We start from the raw sequence: 23,226 nt of genomic DNA, 5'->3' as shown, positions 1-23,226 counted from the left end.
TAACATTGCTAGAGTTCTAAAAAATCTCTAATGTTTCAGAGAGTAGTATAAGAATTTATACTTATGTTAGTGTTACAATGAATATGTGATAAGTAATTTTAGTATCACAGCAGATAGTTTCACCTTTATCTCTGTACACAAAAGAAAATCTAAAAAAGTTGTGCGCATAGGTGTACGTGTATGGATGTGTAGAGGAAAAAATATAAGATTGTACTACGAGCAAATTGTTGTTTTCAAATATACATGTAAAGATCTTGCACGTGTAGATACTTTTTAATTCAATTTTCCCATTGATCGTTCCTTGACGCTGTGTCTACGTGTCGTAGACAGATTTTTGCATTATCCTCTGGAATTGACGTATTATTTTGGCACTCTGCGTTAGATCCCTGTCATTCTTAAGATAGTGATATTGTAATGAACGTTCGCAATGACGAAAGTATTTTTTATACACTTATGAATAAATCACGCGAAACGTTACAAAGTTTCTATCCTTTCTAGTATTTATCCAACTATTCGAAGTGTATTCGCATAAAAAAATGTAAGTATATAACGACCAGACAATAATGATGATTTGTATTTTGCTTCGGAAATAAATTGTTCATCTACAAGTGAAATTTGCTGCGTTTCACTATCTTGTTCACTTTTTCACTGTTAATTTGTTACTCTTTCATCAGAATTATTCATCGTTTTCTAAACTACTTGAAATTTCTTTCTTTTCTCTTAACCTAATTTATCGATCAAATTTTGCTAATGATAGGACAAACAGATACAAGAATAAATATTCGCAAAGTTATCCTTAGCTCAAATGAATATTTCAAACCTTATAAGTAATTGGAGTCCGAGATATTGCTTGTGCTTTAAATTAGAATAATGTCCAAAACAACATATGCAACTCTGTATATGGATACGTGCATGAGATTTGTTAAAAGAGCTGTAATAACATATTGAAAGTCAATATTTATGATCTCTGTTATTAATACTATATATTTGGAAAATTTTTATGCAAGAAAATTACAAGGAACATTATTTTTAGGACATACCACATGTTTTTCATAAATAGCATGTCCCATCTACACCTCTGATGCTTTTAGTTTTGAGAGAAACAGAGAAATATGGTTAGTTATTGATACCCATTTTCATATAAAAAATTATATACTATTATCACCCCATACAACAATATAAAAGTATGTATAAGTAATTGTGCACATCATGTGCTTTAAATAAGTTCTGATTATTTCGATACGATGTCCTATTTATAGCCAGTCCTAGTAAAAGATCTATGAAATTATAGTCAACAATAGAATAATCAAATTTTTTCAGATATAATAGTTCTAGACATTCTAGATGAAAATAATCAAGTTTACTAATATTTCTGTTGATTTTCCTACCTTAACAAGTATAAGCTATTGAACAAAAAGAAATCATTATTGTACATTATTATTTTTACAGGCAAACTGGAATAAGAAACGACGTTTGGCCGTAGAGCCTGTTATAGCAATTGATTGTTCTTTGTCTACAAAAAAAGATATGTTTTGTTGGGGTAGTACTATACACGGGGAACTGGGTTTGGGTGGTATAGAGGATGAAAATATTTTAGTTCCCCGTGAGCTTGATTTTAGTAAAGCTTCGGAAATTCAACAAAGTAAGTTTAATTATTAAATATGAACCTTATAAGAATTTTAGTTAATTCTCAAATAATTTTTCTACAGTTGCATGTGGTGATAATCATACGGTAATTATTACTCAAGATGGTAAAGTATATTCGTGTGGAAACAATGACTATGGACAACTTGGTTACGAGAAAGGAAGTAAAAGATTGCGTAAGTATTGTCAGCAAAGAAATGTGGATTACTGAATGAAAATCATACTATATTAAGAAACTTATGTCTGTGTTTAGAATTAATACCTGGATTAGACGCATTTGTATTTAAAAGAGCTGCTTGTGGAGCACACCATACTTTAGTAGTAAACGAATGGGGTCAGTTGTTTAGTTGGGGTTCTAACATACATGGCCAACTAGGTAATATTCTTAATTATAAGTGTCTGTATTTTAGAGATAAAGAATTTCAGTGGAAGTAAAAAGCATATTTTGTTGGCCGTTAAATTGAGTTTACATTTCAATTAAATTACAGGTCTAAATTATAGAAATTTGATGGAATATTCACCACATATGATAAAAACATTAGGTACAAGCGTTGTGGTTCAAATAGCATGTGGTATGAAACATGCACTTGCACTAACAAATAATGGAGAATTATATAGCTGGGGCTCTAATACTGAAGGGCAACTTGGTTTAGGTAAAGATACTACACATGAAACAAAGCCTCAGCTTATCAGTGCTCTAGTTGGCATTCCTATTGCTTTTATTGCTTGTGGAGGACATCATAGTATAGCTATATCAAAATCAGGTAATACAAAGAAAAATCTGATGAAAATTTTTCTTATAAGAATAAAAGTAACAACCTTCTTTTGTAGGAGCTGTGTTTGGTTGGGGGAAAAATAGATTTGGCCAATTAGGTTTAAATGATACCCAATCTAGAAGTACACCATGTCTATTACAGACTCTACAAAATGCAAAAGTGTGCTATGCAGCTTGTGGAGAAGACTTTTCAACATTTTTGACACTAGTAAGTATATATTGTTCATTGCAGTGTAAATGATTTTATCAGTAATACTATTCGAAATTAATTTTAGGATGGTGGAGTGTTCACTTGTGGTGCAGGAATGTATGGTCAATTGGGGCACGGAAGCAATACAAATGAGATTTTGCCTCGTCAAGTTATGGAACTTATGGGTAGCACAGTTACACAGGTGTGTTATATAAAGTGATCCTTTCAGTGCATTATATATATGTTAACTAAATATTACTAAATATTTCGTTTTCAGATCTCGTGTGGAAAAAGGCATACCTTGGCATTGGTCTCGTCACGAGGTAAAATTTATGCATGGGGTCTAGGCGGTGCAGGACAATTAGGCAATCATTCTACTAACAGCATAGCCACTCCGCAAGTTGTACTCGGTCCATGGGTTGCCAATACTTCTAAAACGGACGTCAACCAGCAATTAAGTTCTTACTCAGTTGACTATGTTGTTAGACATATTTTTACTGGTGGAGACCATTGTTTCGCTACAGTAGCCAAACGAGATGTAAGCATCTTCTTACAGTAAGAATAGTAAATAGTATGTATACAATTATGATAGAATGGTGAAGTTTATCTTTATAATTGTTATTAGGATAATATAGAACCAGACGATTGTAGGAAACTAGAAAGCTCTTCTCAAATCCTCACAATAACTGAAGAACAATTAATGGCTTGTCAACAAGTGCCACCAAACTCATCTGTTGGCCATGAACTTATGACGTGAGTAGAAAAGTTAGTACCTAAGGCTGATCCAAATTGTTTACATCGAGTGATTATATCGAATTTTCAACTGCTTATTTAAGCTTTGTTTTTTTTTAAATAATGATAAAATTTCACATTTCCTTTTTCCCGTTATATATAGATAATATTTATAAATTTTATAAAATTCTATGAATTAATATAGGTATTTAGAAACGGTATTTAAAAGTCTGGCTTGTGTGACTGGATCATTCTTACTTAATAACAATGCTCGCTATGGATGTTCAAGTAAGCTTCAAGGGGTAGATCTCGATCAAGCAAGTAAATTGTTCGGAATTATTAGAGAATTGGATAACAGCACAATTCAAGAACTGGTATATGAGAAAGATAAATTTATAAATATTTCATATAACATTACGTTTGAAATTTACAACGAATTTATTATTCTTTTTCCTCAGATATTTACTTGCATATCAGACAGCTTGATTCCTTCCTTTGTTATGTTACCGTGTACGATAATTTCCCCAGAATGTTTAAGAATCTACTTAACGTTACCTTTATATCATGGTTTCGTAAATCCTCTTAATTGTAATTTATTGCACAAGCCATTCTGCAAAGCTGTTTTAACATTAAAATCTGACGTTCTTAAAATAGTAACAAACTGGTGGCTTAAAGCGCCACCTCATTATTTTGAAAGATTAGTTAGAATTCATAAATCAGTTGTTCTACATTATGTAAAACAGTCCAAACCAAATAAGGTAATATATTGCAAATTATATATTTTACTAATGAACAAATGTGTAAAATGCTTTTCATGCTATATATGTTTTCAAATATTTTTATAGGGTGTATTGTGGGATGTGACATTGCAAGTTATCTTAGATTTTCTGCATTTACTAAATAAATTGAACAACGAAGGTGCTGAAGGCAATAAAGTACCTTATGCCACGTTTCACTTGCCAGAGTTAATCGAACTTATAGATATAAGAGGCGATTACATCAAGTGGATTTCAGAAAAAGAATCTTTAGCTGTATGTTACACGTGTACAATACATTTGTTTCCCAATTTAGTAAACCACAGATACTTACACTTAATAATACTTTTCTAGCATCCAAAGGTATTTTGTAATTATCCTTTCCTCCTTGATGCTCAAGCTAAAATTATATTGCTTGAAACAGATCAAGCAATTCAGGTAAAAGTCAAATTAATACTAAATACATATTTGTATTACTTTATATTACATTTATTATTATTATTATTACTATTATTATTACCTTTTGTATTAGATGCAATCGGCAATGAATGTGGCGGCAACTCGAGCAGTCATGAATCAGATGTTCTTCGATCCCTTTTCTATGGATGCACAGCAACATACACAGTTTGTGATATTAAATGTTTCACGGGAAAATATAGTCGCAGATACGCTGCGGGAATTGTCACAATATAATTCTAGTGATTTAAAAAAGCCTCTTCGAGTAAGTATTAGATGTTTGGCTTTCGCTTTTTATCCATACAATATACACTCTTTAATACAGTTGATTTCGTAAAGGTAAAATTTTACGGCGAAGAAGCAGAAGATGCAGGTGGTGTTAAGAAAGAATTTTTCATGTTATTATTAAGAGAAATTCTCGATCCAAAGTATGGTATGTTTAAACAATACGAAGAGACTAGAGTAATCTGGTTTAGTGAAGATTCATTAGAAGACGAAAATATGTATTTTCTGATCGGAATTCTTTGCGGACTTGTTATTTATAATTTTATCATTATTGACTTGCCATTTCCATTAGCTCTATATAAAAAATTGTTACACGAACCAGTTGGATTAATTGATATCAAAGAAATGTCACCAGTGCTTGCTAAGTACGTTGCCTAATTATTTTTCTTTTCAAAACTACCTGCTCGTGAAGATATATTCGTGCAAATTGAATTTTAATATAATACAATACCTATATTAGAATACTATGTCTATAATATCGCTTTAGGAGCATGCAAAGTATTCTTGATTATGAGGAAGCCGATTTCGAGGAGATTTTTGGTTTAAATTTTGAAGTGGTCAGAGAAGTATTTGGAGAAAAAAGAATATATGAACTTATACCAGGTGGTAGTAAAGTTCCTGTTACGTTGAAAAATAAGTACGTAGATACGTTTCTAGAATCTTTTTTTATACACCCTCCACTCGCCTTTCTTATCTATGGAATTTAACAAACTTATTTGTGTCTACAGGAAACAGTTTGTTGATTTGTATGTGGACTACACACTGAACAAATCTGTGGAAGCTCACTTTAAAGAATTTTATAAGGGCTTCCACAAAGTTTGCGGTGGCCGCGTGTTGGAATTATTTCATAGTTACGAACTGATGGCTGTGGTAGTAGGAAACGAAGATTACGATTGGGAAGAGTTAGAAAAGAGCGCAACGTACAAAGAAGGATATACGAAGAATGACCCTACCATTGTGTTGTTTTGGCAAGTGTTCCGTGAACTTACGTTAGAAGAAAAGAAGAAATTTTTACTATTTCTGACCGGAAGTGATAGGATACCTATACAAGGCATGAAAGCGATCAGGGTAAGTTGTTCAAGCTTTCGAATAGAATCGCGGAAGTTTTAATATATTCCTATTTCAGATTACGATACAACCGATGAACGATGAACGCCTTTTACCTGTCGCTCATACATGTTTCAATCTACTTGATCTCCCACGATATCAAACGCGAGAAAGATTACGGTATAAGTTACTACAGGCTATCCAACAAACCCAAGGCTTTTCATTAGTATAATTGAATTATTTTAAGTATGACACTATTTTTTATAATGCGTGCATAATAATTCTGTCAATCGTAAATTTAAATTTCAATCATACGGAGGAAGATACATTTGATCACGCTGTGCTTTTTGGAGGTTTTATATCTAGCTGTGGATAAAAGATTTGCATTATTGTTACTCTATTTTTCTACAATTTATTTACATTAATATTTTCTAGTCGAATATTGAGGCAATTACATATATCTTCCCTTTAATACTACTATCAGATGAACGATAAAACATGGAGATATGAGTAAATTGATTAATGCAGTTTTCATATTAATTATAGTACTTAATGTGCGTTAAGTAATAGAAATAAACCAAAAAGTTGATTTTTAACTTATCTATCTTTATCATTTAAAAATATACAATTTCGACAAATGTAACTTCAAATTTTTATGTCATATAATTGTAGTATTAAAGGGACGATATGAAGTTCGAACAATCTATACAATATACAATGGAATAATATCCAATCTTTTCTATCGGACACAAAAATTGATGTACCCAGAACAGAGTTCTCAGAACATGGATGTTGAAAAGAAATTATTATGCGCGTTATTTTAATAACATATTGTTTAAATGGAATTCTTGAAATTTCGATTTTATAGCTTTATTATTTTGATTTATTTTAAATAAAATAGCGCTTCAAATTACTGCAGTACTACAGATTGAATTCCAAAAATAGGATATGAACTCAGGGAAAATTGTTAGTAAATCGACGAAAATATATTATACATATGTAATATTTACTAGTAGAATAATTTTTAAAAACTAAAGGATACGACTAAATATATATTGTTTTAATACATTAATTTTTTTGATAAAGGACACTAAGAAGCACTCTCAATTTACTTGTTACACTAGTTAATTTAAATAAATAGAAGTGTACTAACGGTTGAAATTTGATACTTATTCGCCTGTTTATCAACGGGAGGATAATAAATAATTTGATTTACTAGACTCGTGTGCGGATATTGATCTTATAAATTGTATGACACATTTTATGCAATTACTCGTGAGATATATTATTACGTTATTATGTACTGAAATAAATCCTTTTTTAAAGAGCAAAAATTCCATTAAACCGGTAGATTTGTAATTATCTTTTATTTATACACATCAATATATTACATTATTAAAAAGTTTCGTTAGTCATTAACGGACACATGGTCAATTGTTCTTTTTTTTATATCCTTTTCCAATATTAATGATTTATATATCAAAATATTTCGCATTTCATTCGATTTCATTAATCTCTGTTATTCGTCGAGAGGTTTACGTTAGTCGAAATTTTTATGTATCATAACTAGCATTATTCCGCCGGGACACACACTTCAGAATTAATTTCGTCTATTCTTCCACGAGATAAACTTTTTTTTCTGTCAGAAGCGTTAATGCGTCATCGTGTCAATATTTACCACTAACTAAACACGAGAAAGAATGCGGTGTGCGCTATTTTTCGTTTCTTTTCTTTTTTAAAGCTAGACTACTGTTCAACTTTTTATGCGCAAATGAAAATCACGGCGATAAAAAGCAATTATTCGATCAGTCTCAGTATATATACAACTTAGATGTTGAAATTCGAAATCGGAACAGAAAGTGTTTCAAGAACCTGAACAAGCCTCCTGTGTATCTCGTGAAAGTACAAGTAAGATTTGGACTGAAGAACTGGAAGAGCGAAACGCATTTCCTATCATACGCGCACAGTTCCGAGCCCTTTGTAGAGAAAGGAATCGATTCAAATTTAGACAGTCGTACACTCAAATTATTCGCGCGGTTCTCTTATCTTCTCTTCTTTCCACAAATTTCGAAATCCAACGAGAACGGTCCTGAGTGACTTCTATTTCTTTTTTTCTTCATTCACAAGTGAAACGAATTTTGTTGGATGACTTTCAACAAGAAAAAAAAAATAGAAAAGTTGAGATCAGGACGTAGTTAGGAAACAGTACATAATTCGCGGATAGGATTTGCTAGTGCTTATAGGAAGGGTTGAAGTATTGTGTGCCTGGCGGAGCTCGGTAACCCGGATACGTATTGTTCAAAGCATGTTGAGCGAAAAATCCGCTGTAGTCCTTGTGCACTCTGCGTGGCCTGAATGCAGGACCCTTCGCCAATTCCATCCTGGCCCTGTTTTCGGCTTCCGTTTGCGCCTTCACCGACGGTGGTGGCCACTTCAGGTCTCCTCTCATGTTTCCGCTTACTGGAGCCTTTGTCGCGGCAGGTTGTGCTTGGTAAACTGGCGCTGGTGCCTAAAAAAACGACTCTAGTTAGTTTTGGATTCCGAATATAAATAGGCGCAGACGTGTATTATCGCTAATGACATTAAATTAATACCTTTGACATTGATCATAGCTGTTAATTCATTCGTTGGTTAATAAATTAGATAGGACGATGCTTCGTATTTTTTTTTTATAAAAAAAAAACGATGGAAGTCTACGAGTACTTACCATTAGTAATGAATAGTGCAAAATGTACATTTTTTAATATAGGGTTATTTGGAACACTTGTCAGAATTGACTTGGTGGAGCTACCCTCTCGTAAATTATAAGTATAACGTAAGAATTTAATATTATTCGAAAACGATCTCGCGAAACCGTCTTGTGAAACTAGCGCATATTTCAGGATTGAGCTCATGCCAGACAGTCTGTATTATTTCGTATAAACAGATCTGTAAATTATTCTGTTACACGCATCTAATATAAGTGGTGTACCAGAATATCCGATTCAATTCCGTTCTATTTTTTCATTTGTTTCGATACTAATATCGAACCGCTTACTAATACATCCAAATATTTATTCAAGCTTAAAAAAAGGTAACGAGGATAATTTAAGATATACAGTTTCTTCAAAAACAAGCTGGTAAACGTAGAAATGATAGAAGAACGATAAATACCGAATGGAATCATTTTCAAGGTAAAATTTGTGCCCCTTATCGATATCGAATATAAAGCGATTAATATTATTTCTGGTAGAATGACAAGTCACGATACGATTCGCACAGCAATTCACGAATTCCAATCAGTTGACAATTAACATTTTATCGTGCAATAGTTAGTTGTGATTAAATGGTAGTGTTATTTAACGTTCTGCGCTTCTTCAGTTAATTAATCGCTGCAACAAAACCAGAGATATTTTAATTAATCAGACCTGTGAGATTGGAGGCTCCGGGCGAAGTGTGATCGTGGATGGCGGTGCTTCGAACGTAGCAGGGGGTTGGTTTTGCGGCGATCGTGACGTTTGATAATCGTGTGGGTGTTGCTGTAATTAACAATACGATCAGATTAATCTTGTAAAGCGCACAGACGCGGTAACAACTCCTTTGACGTCTCCAGTATCCAAAAGGAGACACATCTTCAAATCTAACAGCCGTTGACTACACGCTTGTTTCCAGAACAAAGGAGGGAGGTACACATAAAACACTCAAAGGAACAATGATCTCCTTGTTACATCGTACATCTCTTCTGCGAAGCGATCCACCTGTTAAACTTTCCAACTGTACATAGGTGTCGACTTTGAGTGGAGTTCAACATGTGTTGTACTTGAAAAAACCAACTTCCAAAATCCAATTCTACAAAGAGTCACGTGAAACTATATATCAAACGTGTTTACTTTTCAAAAAAGAAATGCGAATTAGTATTTCCTCTGATACGCACTCAAGCATTTCTCATTGAACGATACTACATTAAGTAAGCTAAAAAGTCCCCTATAGATAACTCAGGCAAGCATTTAATTAGAACTTCGTCGACTGACCGTACAAGCGCTCCAAGTGGTCAAAAAAGTTTCTTCGTCTCCACGGGTAATTAGAAAACAATAATACAAGTCGACACCTATGCCTCGATCACTTACTTGAGGACGATGATTCTGCAGCTGGTGCTGATTGGGCCAAGTCGGTTGGATCGGTTGCTGCGAGATCGGAGATGTCGCCGGTGGTGTTACCGGCCGCCAACCCTTTGGCGCTGGCGGTTGGTGTTGGAAATGTGACGGCTGTCGCAGAGTCCCACCGGGGCTAACAGGCGACGGGGACGACGGGACGGCGCTCTGCGTCGACGAACGAGCGATCGTCGACGGTGGCAGAGGTGACGAACCTGACGAGGGACTGCTCTGGTACGAGGCGATATCACCGATTCCACGGGTCTTTCGAAGGGAAAACAGAGGCTTTTTGTAGGCATTTGAGGCCGACATCGAGGACGATGAATTTTGCCCGCCTGATTTTCGACCACCCTTTCGAATTAAGTCCGAGCGCGGCGCAGCGAGGGTTTTCATCGAGGGGAATTGCTCTTGGTATATCCGCCTCGACAGCCACAGTGGTGTAGTCAACCGCGTCGTCGAACGTGTGTTCAAGTTACGCACTGATACTTATGTACAGGTGTGAGGACACGATCTACGTCAGTGTTGGGCAGTATACTATACGTAGGACACTTTTCGATATTCCAATCTGATGATTAACGATTATTTTACCTTTATTTCCACGATCAACAGGTAATTACTAATATTTTCTTCGTTGTGAAATTAATGTTTGCCTAAACGATTAAGAAATACACTTTTCTCAAAAGGATATATGTATGTTATTGTAAGAGTACTTGTGAGTGTTACTTAACGATTAATAATTGTAACTGGAGGCTAATGAGATTAATTAATTCGTCGAATTTAATTTAACTAGAAATATTTGTTTTAATCGATTATTTATGCCCAGCACTGACTTACTGACGTGTACTACTTGGGTGTAACGTGCACGAAGTCATGATCGACTGATTGCGGAGTAACAGCAAGCACGGTATGGAGGGAACTGTTGAGAATACTGTCGCATCGTAGGTAAAAAAATTAATTTTTCTTCTGTGTGTATCGGTGACATAACATCTTAAATAATATCGCATTACTTACGAGATTCTGATTACCATCAAATTCTTTGCAGAGTAAACTAGAGCCACGACATTTAGATCAGACGTTATTCTTGTACGAACATCTTTTGTTCGCGAAAATTCCTCGTTTTTAAGACTCGTCTGTACAAATGTGTATATCCTTGAAATTTCGTTACTAAGTCGTAATTCATTCTCTGCGTGTCATCATAAACTTGAAAAGTGTATCTGTTTTGCGTTGCAAACACGATTCTCTGAAAAGTCGTTACTTTCGCAGCACCGAGAAAAATACATCGACACTTGTTCAATAATTTTAATTGCTCTACGATGAAACCTTACGCACTGTTCTGTATTGTATTTAATTTTCTAGATAACACAGAAGATCCTGTAGATTCTCTGCTTTCGAAGGCTCGCTCGAGGCGACAGTATCCTCGACAGAAAATGGGGACTGACATAAAAAGGGGACATTCGATGCACGCATAGCAAATGCACGGGCAGACAATGATAGTGGTAGGTGAGAGAAAAAAATGAGACAAAAATCACATGTAACTCGGCTAAAAGTGCAGGAGTCTTATCGAGAGGTCGTCGAGTTATCGCGTTTCAAGTTCGTCTAGAATTCCATTAACTATTCTCGGACAGTGACGCTAATTCTATCATAGACACACGTATCTAACGCTAATCGTTCTATTCAGTCTGATTAAGCATACATATTCGACTCGACGAAGGTTTTTACGAATCGAGACATTTACCTTCGCCTGTACGGGTCCTTGTTCCACGAAATCGAAGTCCTGGTCTTCTGGAGGTGGCGGCCAAGCTACGCGCTTGAGACCTGCAAATAATTAAAATAATCTCTATGAAATAATTATCCTTATATGAAGTAAATGTTCAAGCGTAATAAAGTTACGTGTCTTGTTACTGTTTGTGTTAGTTACAGAGCTGCACAACATACCATGTGCATCTGACGTCGAGTGAAATATCTCGTCTTTTCGTTACGCTACTTCGACTTCAATTCTAACGTGTTTCTATCACAAGCAGGTGCAGGTATTGTGATAGAATCTGAGGCACTTGAATCACTTCCAATGCATACGTATATACATGTTACGAACAATTCGAATCGTTTCGAAAATGATTCAATGGTCAGAACTCTTGAAAGTCTGTATTTTTAGATCTTGAAAATCGTAGAAGTCTTCGAAATCCCGATCTTGCTGTTACAGTCAAAGTAAACGCGTACATTACAGATTTCAGACCACCATCGAGCACGCGGTGGATAAAAGAAGAACTCTGGGGTACAAGACAATCGAGACGATAAAGTATCTCCACGATTTTCAAAATCTGTCGAACCCTTCAGAGATTTTCTGTATCGATTTGTATTCGACGTGGTTTGAACTCTTGCGAGACTGGAAAACATCCAATCGTTTCGAAATCGAGATTCGAATGGCCATTTCTATAGGCACTCATTGTAAACCACGACGTATATAATGCGATTTGAGCAAAATCTCAAACAACGGGCACTAAAGCGATCCACTTGGCGTGGATAAATCCATTAGCAATAAGTAAACGATTCAATTGTACTGGTCCAATAAATTGAATGGAAATAATTCTAATTTCGTGTTCGCTCGCGGAAAGTGACAAATCTCTGAACACGCCATACGCTTGTTCCTGGCGAAAAGCTGTTGCGAAGTTAACAAAAGCTTATTCGTAGCGTAACGCAAGATGACTCGATCGAAAAGCATGCGTCATGCCGCGTTTTAAGCCGTAACGTGTACAAGTATCCGTGCGATTTTTAGCATCGCATGACTGCAATCAAAACACACGACCCCTAAAAACTTCAGCGATCCGATCACACGAAACAGATTGGTCACATCTACTATAAATATAAACGCGATGCAAAAGCTACGCTAAAACATTCTCAATCCTGTATCTAATTATAACAGAAGAATTACTTAATTCCATTTGTCCATAATTACATTTCGACTGACAAGAAGAAACGAGGCTACAACAAATACGTTCTTCAGTCCTTCTTTAATATCCACGATATGCTTCCTTGGAAGTGAGAGACGAGGAAATGTTTACGAACGAAAGATTTCTTTAAATCAAGTGCAACTGCACTCGCGAAGCTTGTATTCCAACAAAGTTCTGCGTCCAGACGAGAACGGTGTACAGCTTTTACAAATTATGTTGTAATAAACTTCTGTTACGACGGCGCGAGTAATGATTTATCGTCGAAGCCTTCATCGATAGCTCCACGTCGGTATCTCACGTCGCGACGCACTTGGCTGGGATCTCTGGATCGAGTTTCGTTTCACATGTCTGATAAAAAAGTACCGTGGAAAAGTGTGGTTATTGCGTCAATAAAACGAATTATTATTCACGTTACTACACCGCACCGTGGCACCGGCCAAGTTTATATTTACGCGATTATTGCTGAAGAATTCTCACGTTTTCGTCCCGACCTTGCAGTATTCTTAGGTTCCTTTGGTTTTGGAGCCACGGATATTGGATATCAAGACCATGGATATAAAAATACATTTTTAGAAATAGACGCGAATTTGTTGCTAGCATAAATCGTTCGATGTAAATCTAAATAACTCATAGACTTTACTAGGTGCTTATATCTATACATATGTCTGCACGTAGCGCATCGAAAGATATTCGAATCTCTATTACAATCTATGAGTAGATTGGTTACAAAGTTAATCAATTATTCCACGCTGTACCCTATCATTTAATTTATATTGAAATTCTATAGAAAAGAAACGCACGAATCTGTAATTAGTAGAAAGCTTCTGCACGCTATACGATCCTCGACTTTGTTATCGAGAGCGTTACTTCTTCCAAGACATCATTTCTTTAGGGAATACATCAACGCAAATTATTATGCTAATACGAATAGAATTTCAACAAACCTTTAGCACAACTTTTCAAACACGGAACAAAACTGTATAAACTGAATCGCACTTGAAGTAGATTATTGTATTAAAATATGATAATACTTTCTTCTAAAGACTTCGAGACTTTTCTTTAGAGTTCTATGAGAAGCTTTTGTTAATAACGCGTTTCAATTTTCCTCCATCGACAAATATCTCTAAAGTATTACTTATTTAGGGATTCGATGGATTATATGTCTGGAAATAATTGTATCGTATCGAATTGTTTCTAGTAGCACAAATCACTAATAGCTTGCGACACGAGAAATTCCTGGCACGACAGGATCACGTAGATTGCACCATCCATGCGAAATCGTGGTCTATTAATCATGTATAACACACGGTCTACATATGTATAACTTTCACTGGCAACCAGCTAATTCGAGGGATATTCTCCGTAAAACGTACCGTTGTTTCACGCGTTTTCGTAGAAGAAGTAACTCAGCCACGAAGTAGGAGAAGAAGAAGGAAACGACTTTGCCAAAACGGACACTGGCCAACAACTGACGCTACCTCGAAGTCACCTGTACCTTTCACTATCGCAGATCGTCCTAGCCACCGATTTTAGAGCTTTCCTGGTAACTGGCCAATAGGTGGGGGAGAATTGATACAACGAGGTGAAGATACCTTACGAATTTGAGAAGGATCGCCGTTTAAAGGGTGATACAACGTTTTCTATTAATTTTCCACACGTCATGTTTCCACTAACATTTAGAAAGATGAAACAAGGGTGGTTTCTCACGTTCACATCAAGATATCCTATATATTGTACGATGATCAAACGCCTTAAGGGTAATTTAAGTTCTGTGTTAACTCTACAACAGAAAAGTTCGCCGCTTTTGTTACTCATTGCACTTGGTCTAACTTAGTTTTTACCAAGCATATTTTGTTAACGAAGATTTGAAAACAAAATGTGCAATGGCGAAATCACAGAGGAAATCTGAGAGAAGTTATAAATTTTATGAACATTAATGTTGGAAGAATGATAAGTAGCATTTATGTTTCTGAGTTGAACAAATGTGCCTTGCTCCATTCCGCATTCAACCTCCTTTATAATATTGTTACTCTTTGCCTAGCAATTTGTCCACAATTTGAAGAAAATGTCCTGTATTTTTCTAATTCCATATAGCAATGGTACTTTTACTGAATATGTTCCCTCCTGGGAATAGTTCTTTCTCTTGCGATAATTTCATCTAAAAGTAAGTACTATACATAACAAGATGAACTTGTCAGTAATTTGTTAGTCATATTTTAACTTTTTTGAGCAGCATAGAACTATCAAATTCCAAGCAGTAATTTCTAAATCTTCTCACGAACAGGAAAGCACCAGAAGACCCAATTACAGACACACGAAGATTTAGATTGCAAATAGAGTGTTAAATAAATGAAGGAGACACGTAATGTACCTACTACACAGGTGGATCCTAAAGGATTTAAACGGCAAAGTTTCATTCCGTGTTAAGTCGATCCGATCAATGGACGGGGGTTAAAAAAGGATCGCATAAAGCGTCTTCGTGCAAGCGACATTGTTAGTGTTCACCTCTCAATTTAAACCAGCTCGTTTGAAAATGATGTTAGTCTTCCCCGTTCACGATAAGCAGCTTGCAGCGTAAGATTCGCTTCTGGTTAGTCTTCCTCGCTTAAGTTAATGCACGACTTCGTGCTTCGCTAGCTGAAACCTTTGGATTAATATTTTCTATATGGTGCATACGTTCTACTATCTTATACTGCCCGTTTTCTCTCTCTTAATTCGTTTCTTGCGACTCAATTATGTTATTTTAATACGTAAATGAAGACATCTCAAATAATCCATTAAGAAGCGAACAAAATTTATGATCAACTAGAGCTAGAAATGTTTGATATGAAAAGAACATTCGCGTATTGGCAAGAAACGAACTGCTCTGCAATATATCGTGCGCTCGTTATTTACTTACTAGGTTGACCACCTCGTTGCCTCGCCTCTTCTTCTTCGAGCATTCGTAGAACCGCACTGTTTTGTAAATTCGCTGGTTTCGCGAGTTGGTTGAAATCGATCCTGAAACCATCACCGATACACCTGGTTATTACTTGTCAATTATATATCAATAAAAATATCTAATCATATTTACAGTATATTCAGGAACAAAAAAGAACAAAAATTTGAAACTATATGGATTCTTCTATAACTATTTAACTTCAATTTAAAACTTAATTCAAACAAATTGGAAACGATATGGATTCTTCTATAACTATTTAACTTCGATTCAAAGCTTCATTGAAAACTGCGACCCCAGCGCGACACAGTATGATACGTCTGGAGTACACTTTGCGATTATGCAGCGTCATCGAGCGTTTGAAAATGATTTGGAGAGAAGAAAAGAAGAGATCACCTGTTCTGTGCGAGCATCATGATTGCGAGAAAAGGGCACGCGGCACAGAAGGGAAGTCGTGGGTACGCGCGAGAAGACCGGTGGTGAACCGTGCACCCCGAGGCCACCAAACGCGAAACTAAGTCAAGTACGAGAGCGTTCGCGGGCTTTGCGCAACGGCTAGGCTCCGAGCGGGGTTTATTTCTAACTCGTGTGATTCGGCCCTCTGAAAATAACGGTCGACTCGCCAATGACGACGGGGTGGCTGATTCATCAACTTGCAACCGGTCAACATCCACTCGTTGACGGAGGATCGATATATGAATCCGTATGTCCGCGAAACACGCGGCTCCTTTTGATTGATACAAGGTGGTTGCGATGCCAATGCGTCCACTTAACGGTCAACTACCAATGATTTATGTGTGCCTATCTTTTCAAACGAGATTCGAGTCGATTATCTTTGGAAGAGAAAATTTTCGTTTTTACAATTTTCTATGAAGCAGAAATAATGTACAGTCATTGTATTATTTTACGAGAAGATATAGAGACTACTTTAATTGATTTTTTACGAGACATTTGTACGTCTAATGAAATTTTACAAAAATTTTCTCACAAAACATGTATGCTAAAGCGTAACATTTTAATTATTTACGTAATGCAAGAAACTCTTGGACAAGTAACTCTAAAACCACTTAACTAGCTTGCAGCTGCTTTGAAGCTACTTCCGGGTCTCCTCGAGCATGAAAAACTTGCCAATTTGCAATTACGAGGAACTATTTCTGCTAGAGTTTGTCATGGTGTTTGAAATCGTATTGGCAATTTTTAGTCAGCTGCAATTACGTGTTAACTGATTAATATCGAAGACTGTGTACTGCTTAGAAATGGATTATTGAAATGAAAACGTGAAAAAGGCATTGAAGTGTCATTGAAAAGATATCTTTCTTGGAAAAATTCTAGTCACCGTTACGTAACGAAGAAATACGTAAATAATTATTGCACGGAACGCATCGCAAATCGGACGTCGGTAGAAAAAGTAGAGGCAATTATGGTTTATTCGTTAAATGCACAGAAATTGTCTTACCCAACTGCGCCATTAGCTAGAACTTGCGTTTGCCTATCCAAGGTTTCCTGTATCGCTTGAGGTGAATACAAGTTGATAGGAGAGTTGAACTGTTTGTTCACCAATATTGCCCTTTGTGCGCACATGCTTGCGTTTTTATACGATCAGTTTCCGACACTAAAAAAAAAAAAATAGACAATTAATGTAAAAAATGATTAAAATTATATAAAAACTATTATCTAATGTCCGTAAAACTTTCTAACAAAAAGTGCAAATATCGTTGATTAATGATATTGAATAAAAATAGATAATTAGCGTCTATTACGTGCAATGATCGTGGACTATTCGCTTTAAAATTGTCGTTGGAACAATAGCGCGAATCTGCGCAGAAACCAGGTCAAATTAGCCGAAACAAATAAGGCGTTTAGTATAATTATCGTTTGGCAAAGGAACATGCGATTTCGTGTAAATCATTCTGCTAATCGAACATTAATTTAACGTCTGTGACTGCTAAATACGCTCTACCGTTGTTGTCGCAATTTTGCCAGAAAGTGATTAATTACAGGAGGCGTTACCGTTAGATTGGCGATTAATTGAACCAACGACAACGCGTTGCTCATATTCAAGTATTTTAAATACGTGCAGAAGCAGCACGAGTCACTCGTAGCCAACGCGATACGATAGAGAAGTGCTGATCTACAAAATGAGAGCAGACGCGACCCAAGAATCTAACTTTCTCAGTTATTTAATCACGGATCGCGATTATATCACGACATATATAAAGTTCCGCCAAATCGTATTCAAATAACAGAATACAAAATAAATTCCCTTACAGCTGTTTTGAATAATTCATACACATGTCGCTTAACGCAAAAGCAACATGACACGGAACAACAAAAAATATGAATATCATGGCTATTGATAACAATAATTACATTACTAGAAATATGTTAAAATTTCGTAAAAGCTAAAAAAGAAACATCTTGTCGTCGCTAAATTTCGAAGGAAGCAGTGTCCCCAAGAAGTTATACAAGAGTCGACTTATCTAACTCGCGACGCTTCTGAACTCGCCGATTCGATCGAAAGCGGCGGAATCAAACGCGCGATCCGGTAACATAAATACGATTATAGCGGAGAGGATGAGTCACTGTCGAACCGATCGCATATCGTAGCCGAACACGAAACAAGTTCGCGAGGAAATGGGTCAGGTATCATCGAGCCGATGTTTCGGGAGCGTTCGCACGCCGTTAGAATATTCGATAGCGAAATCTGCGGGGGCGATGGTTGCGCGAAATATCCGTGCCAAGAAATACGCGCTGAGCGTATCGAGAAAACGAGGAGACCGTCAAAACCGCGAGATCCAAGTAAGTGGCCATCGGTCATGCCCGCCCTCCCGTTCGCTACGTTGCGCTGCTGGCTTCTTCCTCCCCGCGGGTCGCGCGGGGCATACTTCGAGTTCACTGACATATATGAGTTTTAGAAATAGAAACGTCTTGTTTACCGTGTACACAACCACTTGCGAGGGATGTTACAACGGCTATCCTGGCGCGTAGCGAGGGAGAGATCTAAAACAAAAAGAAGAACATGACGAAGGTGGATCTTCAACAGTTCGCTCGCTTGTTACGAGGATGCATATTATTTACGCTATTTATAATGGTAACTGTGACGAAGCGTTATAAATATAATCTATAGCCTGACGATAACGGAATTCCACTAAACTTTCAGCGTTTACAAGCGATTCTTCGTTATTGCGAAGAATAGTATTACAAAGAACATATTGCGAGCAATTTTTCTTCCAAGTTTTGTTATCGCAAACTACTGACACATAATGATATCTGCATGATAATCAGAACAGAAATGAAGTAGCATAAAATATGCAGAATAAATAAAATATTTGAAACGTAATAGTTTACGAAATAATGAAATATTTGATCGTTTAACCGAGCAGCCACGAATTCTATCGTACCCTAAATCGTTACCTAATCATCGTCAGTCGTTACCTAATCACCTAAATTATAGCTCGAAGCGCCGTTATTCGAACAAAGCTCTCGAAAATTGCATCTCATTTTCTGGCAACAATCAACGGATCGAATGCAACGAATTTATCGATAAAAAGAAAGCTGTCGAGATTTATGGGGGTTGTAGGGCATCGTGGCCCATCGTTTGGAGACCGCCAGTCTGGAACTCAGTTACGCCGGCACTAATGGCCGGAAACTCGGACGAAAACGGCGAAGAATTGAAAAACGAACGTGTACACGGGCAAAGTGTGCGTTTATCTTATGAAAGTTTCGGATTCTCTCTGACGCGTCCCTGCTGTGCAGCCACCGGTAGTCTACCGTAGTTATTTTTGCTACGAAATTCCTCCGAATATATCTACATCGTCCGCAAAATCTCTACATCTCCCTCTTCGCACCTCGTGACCCGTAAGCACCCGATGGTGTATACACTTCTGGGTCGTATTGGATTACAGCGGAATTGCGGGTTCGATAGAGTACCCGAAAGCCGGCCAACCGAGTCTTTCGAAAGGTTCGTGGCGACAATTGGTCTCGCGAGATCCACGACGACGCGTACACAATTCATACTTCGTCTTCTTTACATAACAGATATCTATTCCAAGCCTGTTACTGTATGCGTGCTGGTATTTGGACGATGCTCATATTGCAGCCTGTTATTGGTAATTCAGCCGCTAGAGATCTAGAGGATAAGAAAACGTGCCAGTTTTTTGAAAAAAGAACTAGAAGAAAAAAGGGAACAAGAAACTTATACACGTACCAAAGATTGACGCACGAACTTCGCCCACGTGTTTCTTACGGTTAGAAGGCAATAAGCTCTCGATATCGATGCGAGCTGAATTAATTACCGATTAGGTTTTCAGTGAATTCATTTGTGAATTTTAATGGAAAAATAAAGATTAAAACTGTATGAATTGATAGAGTATAGGAATTTTTATGTACACGAGGTTATTTTTATATCTAACCCAATTCCCTATACCCTGAATCTAATCTTATACTAAGTGCACCGAACGAGATCTTCCGATTTTAGTGCTAGGCGTTAGGTTCGAATCATATTTACGACTCTGTATGAAATAAAATTAAATTTCTGGCTAGCATACTTGTACTTATAGCTTCGTGTTTATCTAGAAATATTCCATAGTGCATTCTTTCGCGGGTGTAGATGTTTTCCTATCCCCAAGTATACCTCTGTACATCCTGGCAACGCAACGAAAAATCATCGAAACTGGAAGACTGCCCTTGTTTGCTAAACAAGCGCATTATTCGTGTTGTTGCGTGTATCAGACGATCTATTTTAGCGCGTATTGCTACACAACGATCTGTAAAAACATTTTGGCTACGTTTTCTGTTTTGACTGGCTTTATCGAAGAATCCTCGACGCTAGTTTACGGAATTTCGAATAATTAGGGGCACATTTCGAGCGTTGTAAATTTAATCGAGCGAATAACTGTCGCGCGACACGACATCGATACGCGTGAACGAAAAAACTCGCTGCTATACTTCCGAGTCGATCGTCTATCGCGGATAACGTCAGCAATGTTGGGGTCGATAATCGTTTGGAACGAGAGTGTTACCAACGACCGCTTTGGACTCGATCGTATCCTATCACGGCTGGGTACACAATTTATCGTTGACATAGCTAGAAGATTTCGTAATTGCCTGTTACCGACGGTTTTTTTTATAGCTGATACGAAACTGAAACTGAAAATATACAACGTCTTCGAGGAAATAAAAAAAGTTTCCTTCCATTGCTCGCGTGATATACAAAAGGAGTTGCGAATCGTAAAAACGTTCGAGTAATAGGCGCAGCACACTTTTTATCTCCACGCGTTCCAAGCAAATATTTGAATATTCCTAAAATCGTGAGATAATAAACGATTCGTTCGGAATAAATAAACGTAAGTCCCATGACGCAATCCCCGTATTATGCGAAATGCCTAAGAAAGCGTTGAACTATGAATAACAAACAAATATGATCGGATTCTCATTTGTTCTTTGAATAGAATAGATAAGAGAGGCGTGCGATTTTGTGCAAACTATTAAACGAATAAAATACGCGTGAACGATCTTCCGTCTTCGATGCCAGCTAGCGTTATCCAACGGCGTGAGTTACGCGGGAACATGAATCCTCATTCATCCTGGTCGTGTCCGAAAATTTGCAGAAACTAATATCTCTCGTGTATTATCGTGTGTACCGCGGACTGAAATAGCTTCGACTCATCGAAGTTGAATTCGATAAATTCAAAATCATACCGTAACGTGCTACGTCGCGTGCGTTCATCCCTATAAAATGTGTTCGCGTGAAAAACGAAAGAAAAGATCTTGGGATTACTTTCTTAGTCTCTCCTTGTTCGAGCGTGTTTCGCGCGTAAATCCTTCGATATTTTCGAACGATCCAAGGGCACTAGGCGAATTATTTGGGTTGGTGCAGGACGAAAATGCGAAGCGTGACTATCACAACGGCGACGGGCACCTACCTTCGCGTTAGAACGCAAGGCACGCGGGTTTCTCGGGTGGCGGAACACACTGGACTCGGAAAAGCGAAAGCACGAGAGAAGTACCGGGAACCACCCCCTCCCTATCGGAAGAGCCGTCGAATCGCTCTCCTTTCCTCTTCTGACTTGTTTTAATAGTTATTTTCGAGCCCCGCGCTCTCCGCCGATTTCTACATCCGACCGCGCTCCTGGCAAACGTGGCTAACTAGTTTTGCGTTTCCTGAAATTCACCTTTTCGAAATTGTTGACCACCCTCCAAGAGACTTCGTCTGTCCGTTGCAACGTAGCCCCGATCGAAAATCGTCTACTTTCAAAATGACGCACGGCTTGCGCGTGACGAGAGATAATTTCATAGACGCAGGTTGCTTAATCGTGTACAATATTAAGCTGCTTATGTGCCACGCCACCCTTTTCCTTCAATGAGAAAATACAAACGTAAGTATCGCTGTCCAACCAGTGGTACATTGTGTCGCATACGTGTGCCCACAATAGAAATATCATATTTATATCACAGGGAAAACGGAAGCTTATTTTTAGATATCTATACACTTCCTCGCTGGTATATTTAGGCAATTTCACGCTTCGAAAAAGTCTAGTGGATAGGAGAATTTTTTGCGTACTTGTTAAACTATTGTGAGCGTAGCATAGTTTGCGCGTAACCTTTTTTTGTAATGTTAATATACAAAAAAAAAGACTTTAATATCTACACGCATGTATACATATGAATATATCATAATTAATATGGTTGTATAGCTTAGAATTTATAGAATCATAATATGACAAATATTCTTACAAGTATAAATAATAGTTGGGTAATTGCAATCGCTTTGGTAGCAGTTACTGAATAAAATATTACTACACAACGAAGGTCAATTATGCACAAGCTATGTTCGATATATTATATACATCTGGAAAAATATTTTTCCAAAAAAATTGAAAACTGTACGCGAAAAGATAGGATTTGGGCGTGAACGGTTACATTTGTATAGAATTGCGTTCCTTACCAAGAGAGTCAGATAATCGAAACGTTAATGCAATATTCCAATCGTGCGTATACCAAGATCAGCCACGTTAAAGTTCTACCATGATCAACGTCTACGATGCCAATAATCTTCCATGTCGAAGACGTTTAATTGTCGCATCCTCTCGCAGGAATCGTAACGGAAAAATATATAAAACGCACCTGTTCTCTCCTGTTACGTGTATTTCTGAACGGTCGATACGCCACGAAGACAGTTTGTTCAAATAAAGTCTATTGCGGAACGTTGTTCCCTCGGTCATTATTACGAAACGACGGAAATTAATGCACTCGCCGCTATCTCTGTCATTGCTACCGATAACCGCCTGCGCTAATTATCAGCAGTCAGGTAGAAGGCAGCCAGCG

At 37.1% G+C, this 23,226-nt stretch overlaps 2 protein-coding genes across 5 annotated transcripts; one reads left to right on the top strand and one right to left on the bottom strand.

Moving 5' to 3' along the window:
• Positions 1-298: 298 nt before the first annotated feature.
• Herc4 (HECT and RLD domain containing E3 ubiquitin ligase 4) lies at positions 299-6,401 on the top strand. Of its 3 annotated transcripts, none has more exons than XM_076907971.1 (18): positions 299-538; positions 1,450-1,642; positions 1,710-1,820; positions 1,898-2,020; positions 2,133-2,408; positions 2,476-2,627; positions 2,695-2,811; positions 2,887-3,147; positions 3,235-3,362; positions 3,547-3,715; positions 3,800-4,099; positions 4,187-4,372; positions 4,451-4,534; positions 4,629-4,817; positions 4,892-5,202; positions 5,325-5,474; positions 5,566-5,905; positions 5,964-6,401. In XM_076907971.1, exons 2-18 carry the CDS (start codon positions 1,528-1,530, stop codon positions 6,114-6,116), a joined length of 3,165 nt encoding a protein of 1,054 aa, XP_076764086.1. In that variant the 5' UTR covers positions 299-538; positions 1,450-1,527; the 3' UTR covers positions 6,117-6,401. The 3 variants fall into 3 exon arrangements, with proteins under 3 accessions (XP_076764086.1, XP_076764085.1, XP_076764088.1); XM_076907970.1 differs by lacking the exon at positions 299-538 and adding an exon at positions 996-1,115; XM_076907973.1 differs by lacking the exon at positions 299-538 and adding an exon at positions 1,166-1,184.
• Positions 6,402-7,232: 831 nt separating this feature from the next.
• Positions 7,233-23,049, bottom strand: LOC143431340 (uncharacterized). 2 transcript variants are annotated; one of them, XM_076908005.1, is made up of 8 exons: positions 23,026-23,049; positions 18,837-18,900; positions 17,357-17,512; positions 15,862-15,962; positions 11,750-11,829; positions 9,991-10,278; positions 9,292-9,402; positions 7,233-8,393 (listed from the first exon to the last, which is right to left on the bottom strand). In XM_076908005.1, exons 3-8 carry the CDS (start codon positions 17,479-17,481, stop codon positions 8,115-8,117), a joined length of 984 nt encoding a protein of 327 aa, XP_076764120.1. In that variant the 5' UTR covers positions 17,482-17,512; positions 18,837-18,900; positions 23,026-23,049; the 3' UTR covers positions 7,233-8,114. The 2 variants fall into 2 exon arrangements, with proteins under 2 accessions (XP_076764120.1, XP_076764121.1); XM_076908006.1 differs by lacking the exons at positions 17,357-17,512; positions 18,837-18,900; positions 23,026-23,049 and adding an exon at positions 16,297-16,467.
• Positions 23,050-23,226: the final 177 nt, after the last annotated feature.

The sequence above is a fragment of the Xylocopa sonorina genome, chromosome 17, assembly GCF_050948175.1.
Source record: "Xylocopa sonorina isolate GNS202 chromosome 17, iyXylSono1_principal, whole genome shotgun sequence".
Classification (NCBI taxonomy): domain Eukaryota; kingdom Metazoa; phylum Arthropoda; class Insecta; order Hymenoptera; family Apidae; genus Xylocopa; species Xylocopa sonorina.
Note: the sequence above shows the minus strand (reverse complement) of the source record. Positions and strands in the feature narration are given on the sequence as shown.

What these genes read in the sequence shown, in the direction of transcription:
- LOC143431340 (XM_076908005.1), bottom strand. Translation starts at nt 17,481, where the DNA reads ATGTGCGCACAAAGGGCAATATTGGTGAACAAACAGTTCAACTCTCCT. An exon ending in GCAACGAGGTGGTCAACCTA is followed by an intron (nt 11,830 to 15,861) that starts GTAAGTAAATAA and finishes AATTATTTGCAG; the next exon opens with GTCTCAAGCGCGTAGCTTGG. An exon ending in TGCAGAATCATCGTCCTCAA is followed by an intron (nt 9,403 to 9,990) that starts GTAAGTGATCGA and finishes TGTTAATTACAG; the next exon opens with CAACACCCACACGATTATCA.
- Herc4 (XM_076907970.1), top strand. An exon ending in GTTGGCCATGAACTTATGAC is followed by an intron (nt 3,363 to 3,546) that starts GTGAGTAGAAAA and finishes GAATTAATATAG; the next exon opens with GTATTTAGAAACGGTATTTA. An exon ending in ACAGCACAATTCAAGAACTG is followed by an intron (nt 3,716 to 3,799) that starts GTATATGAGAAA and finishes CTTTTTCCTCAG; the next exon opens with ATATTTACTTGCATATCAGA.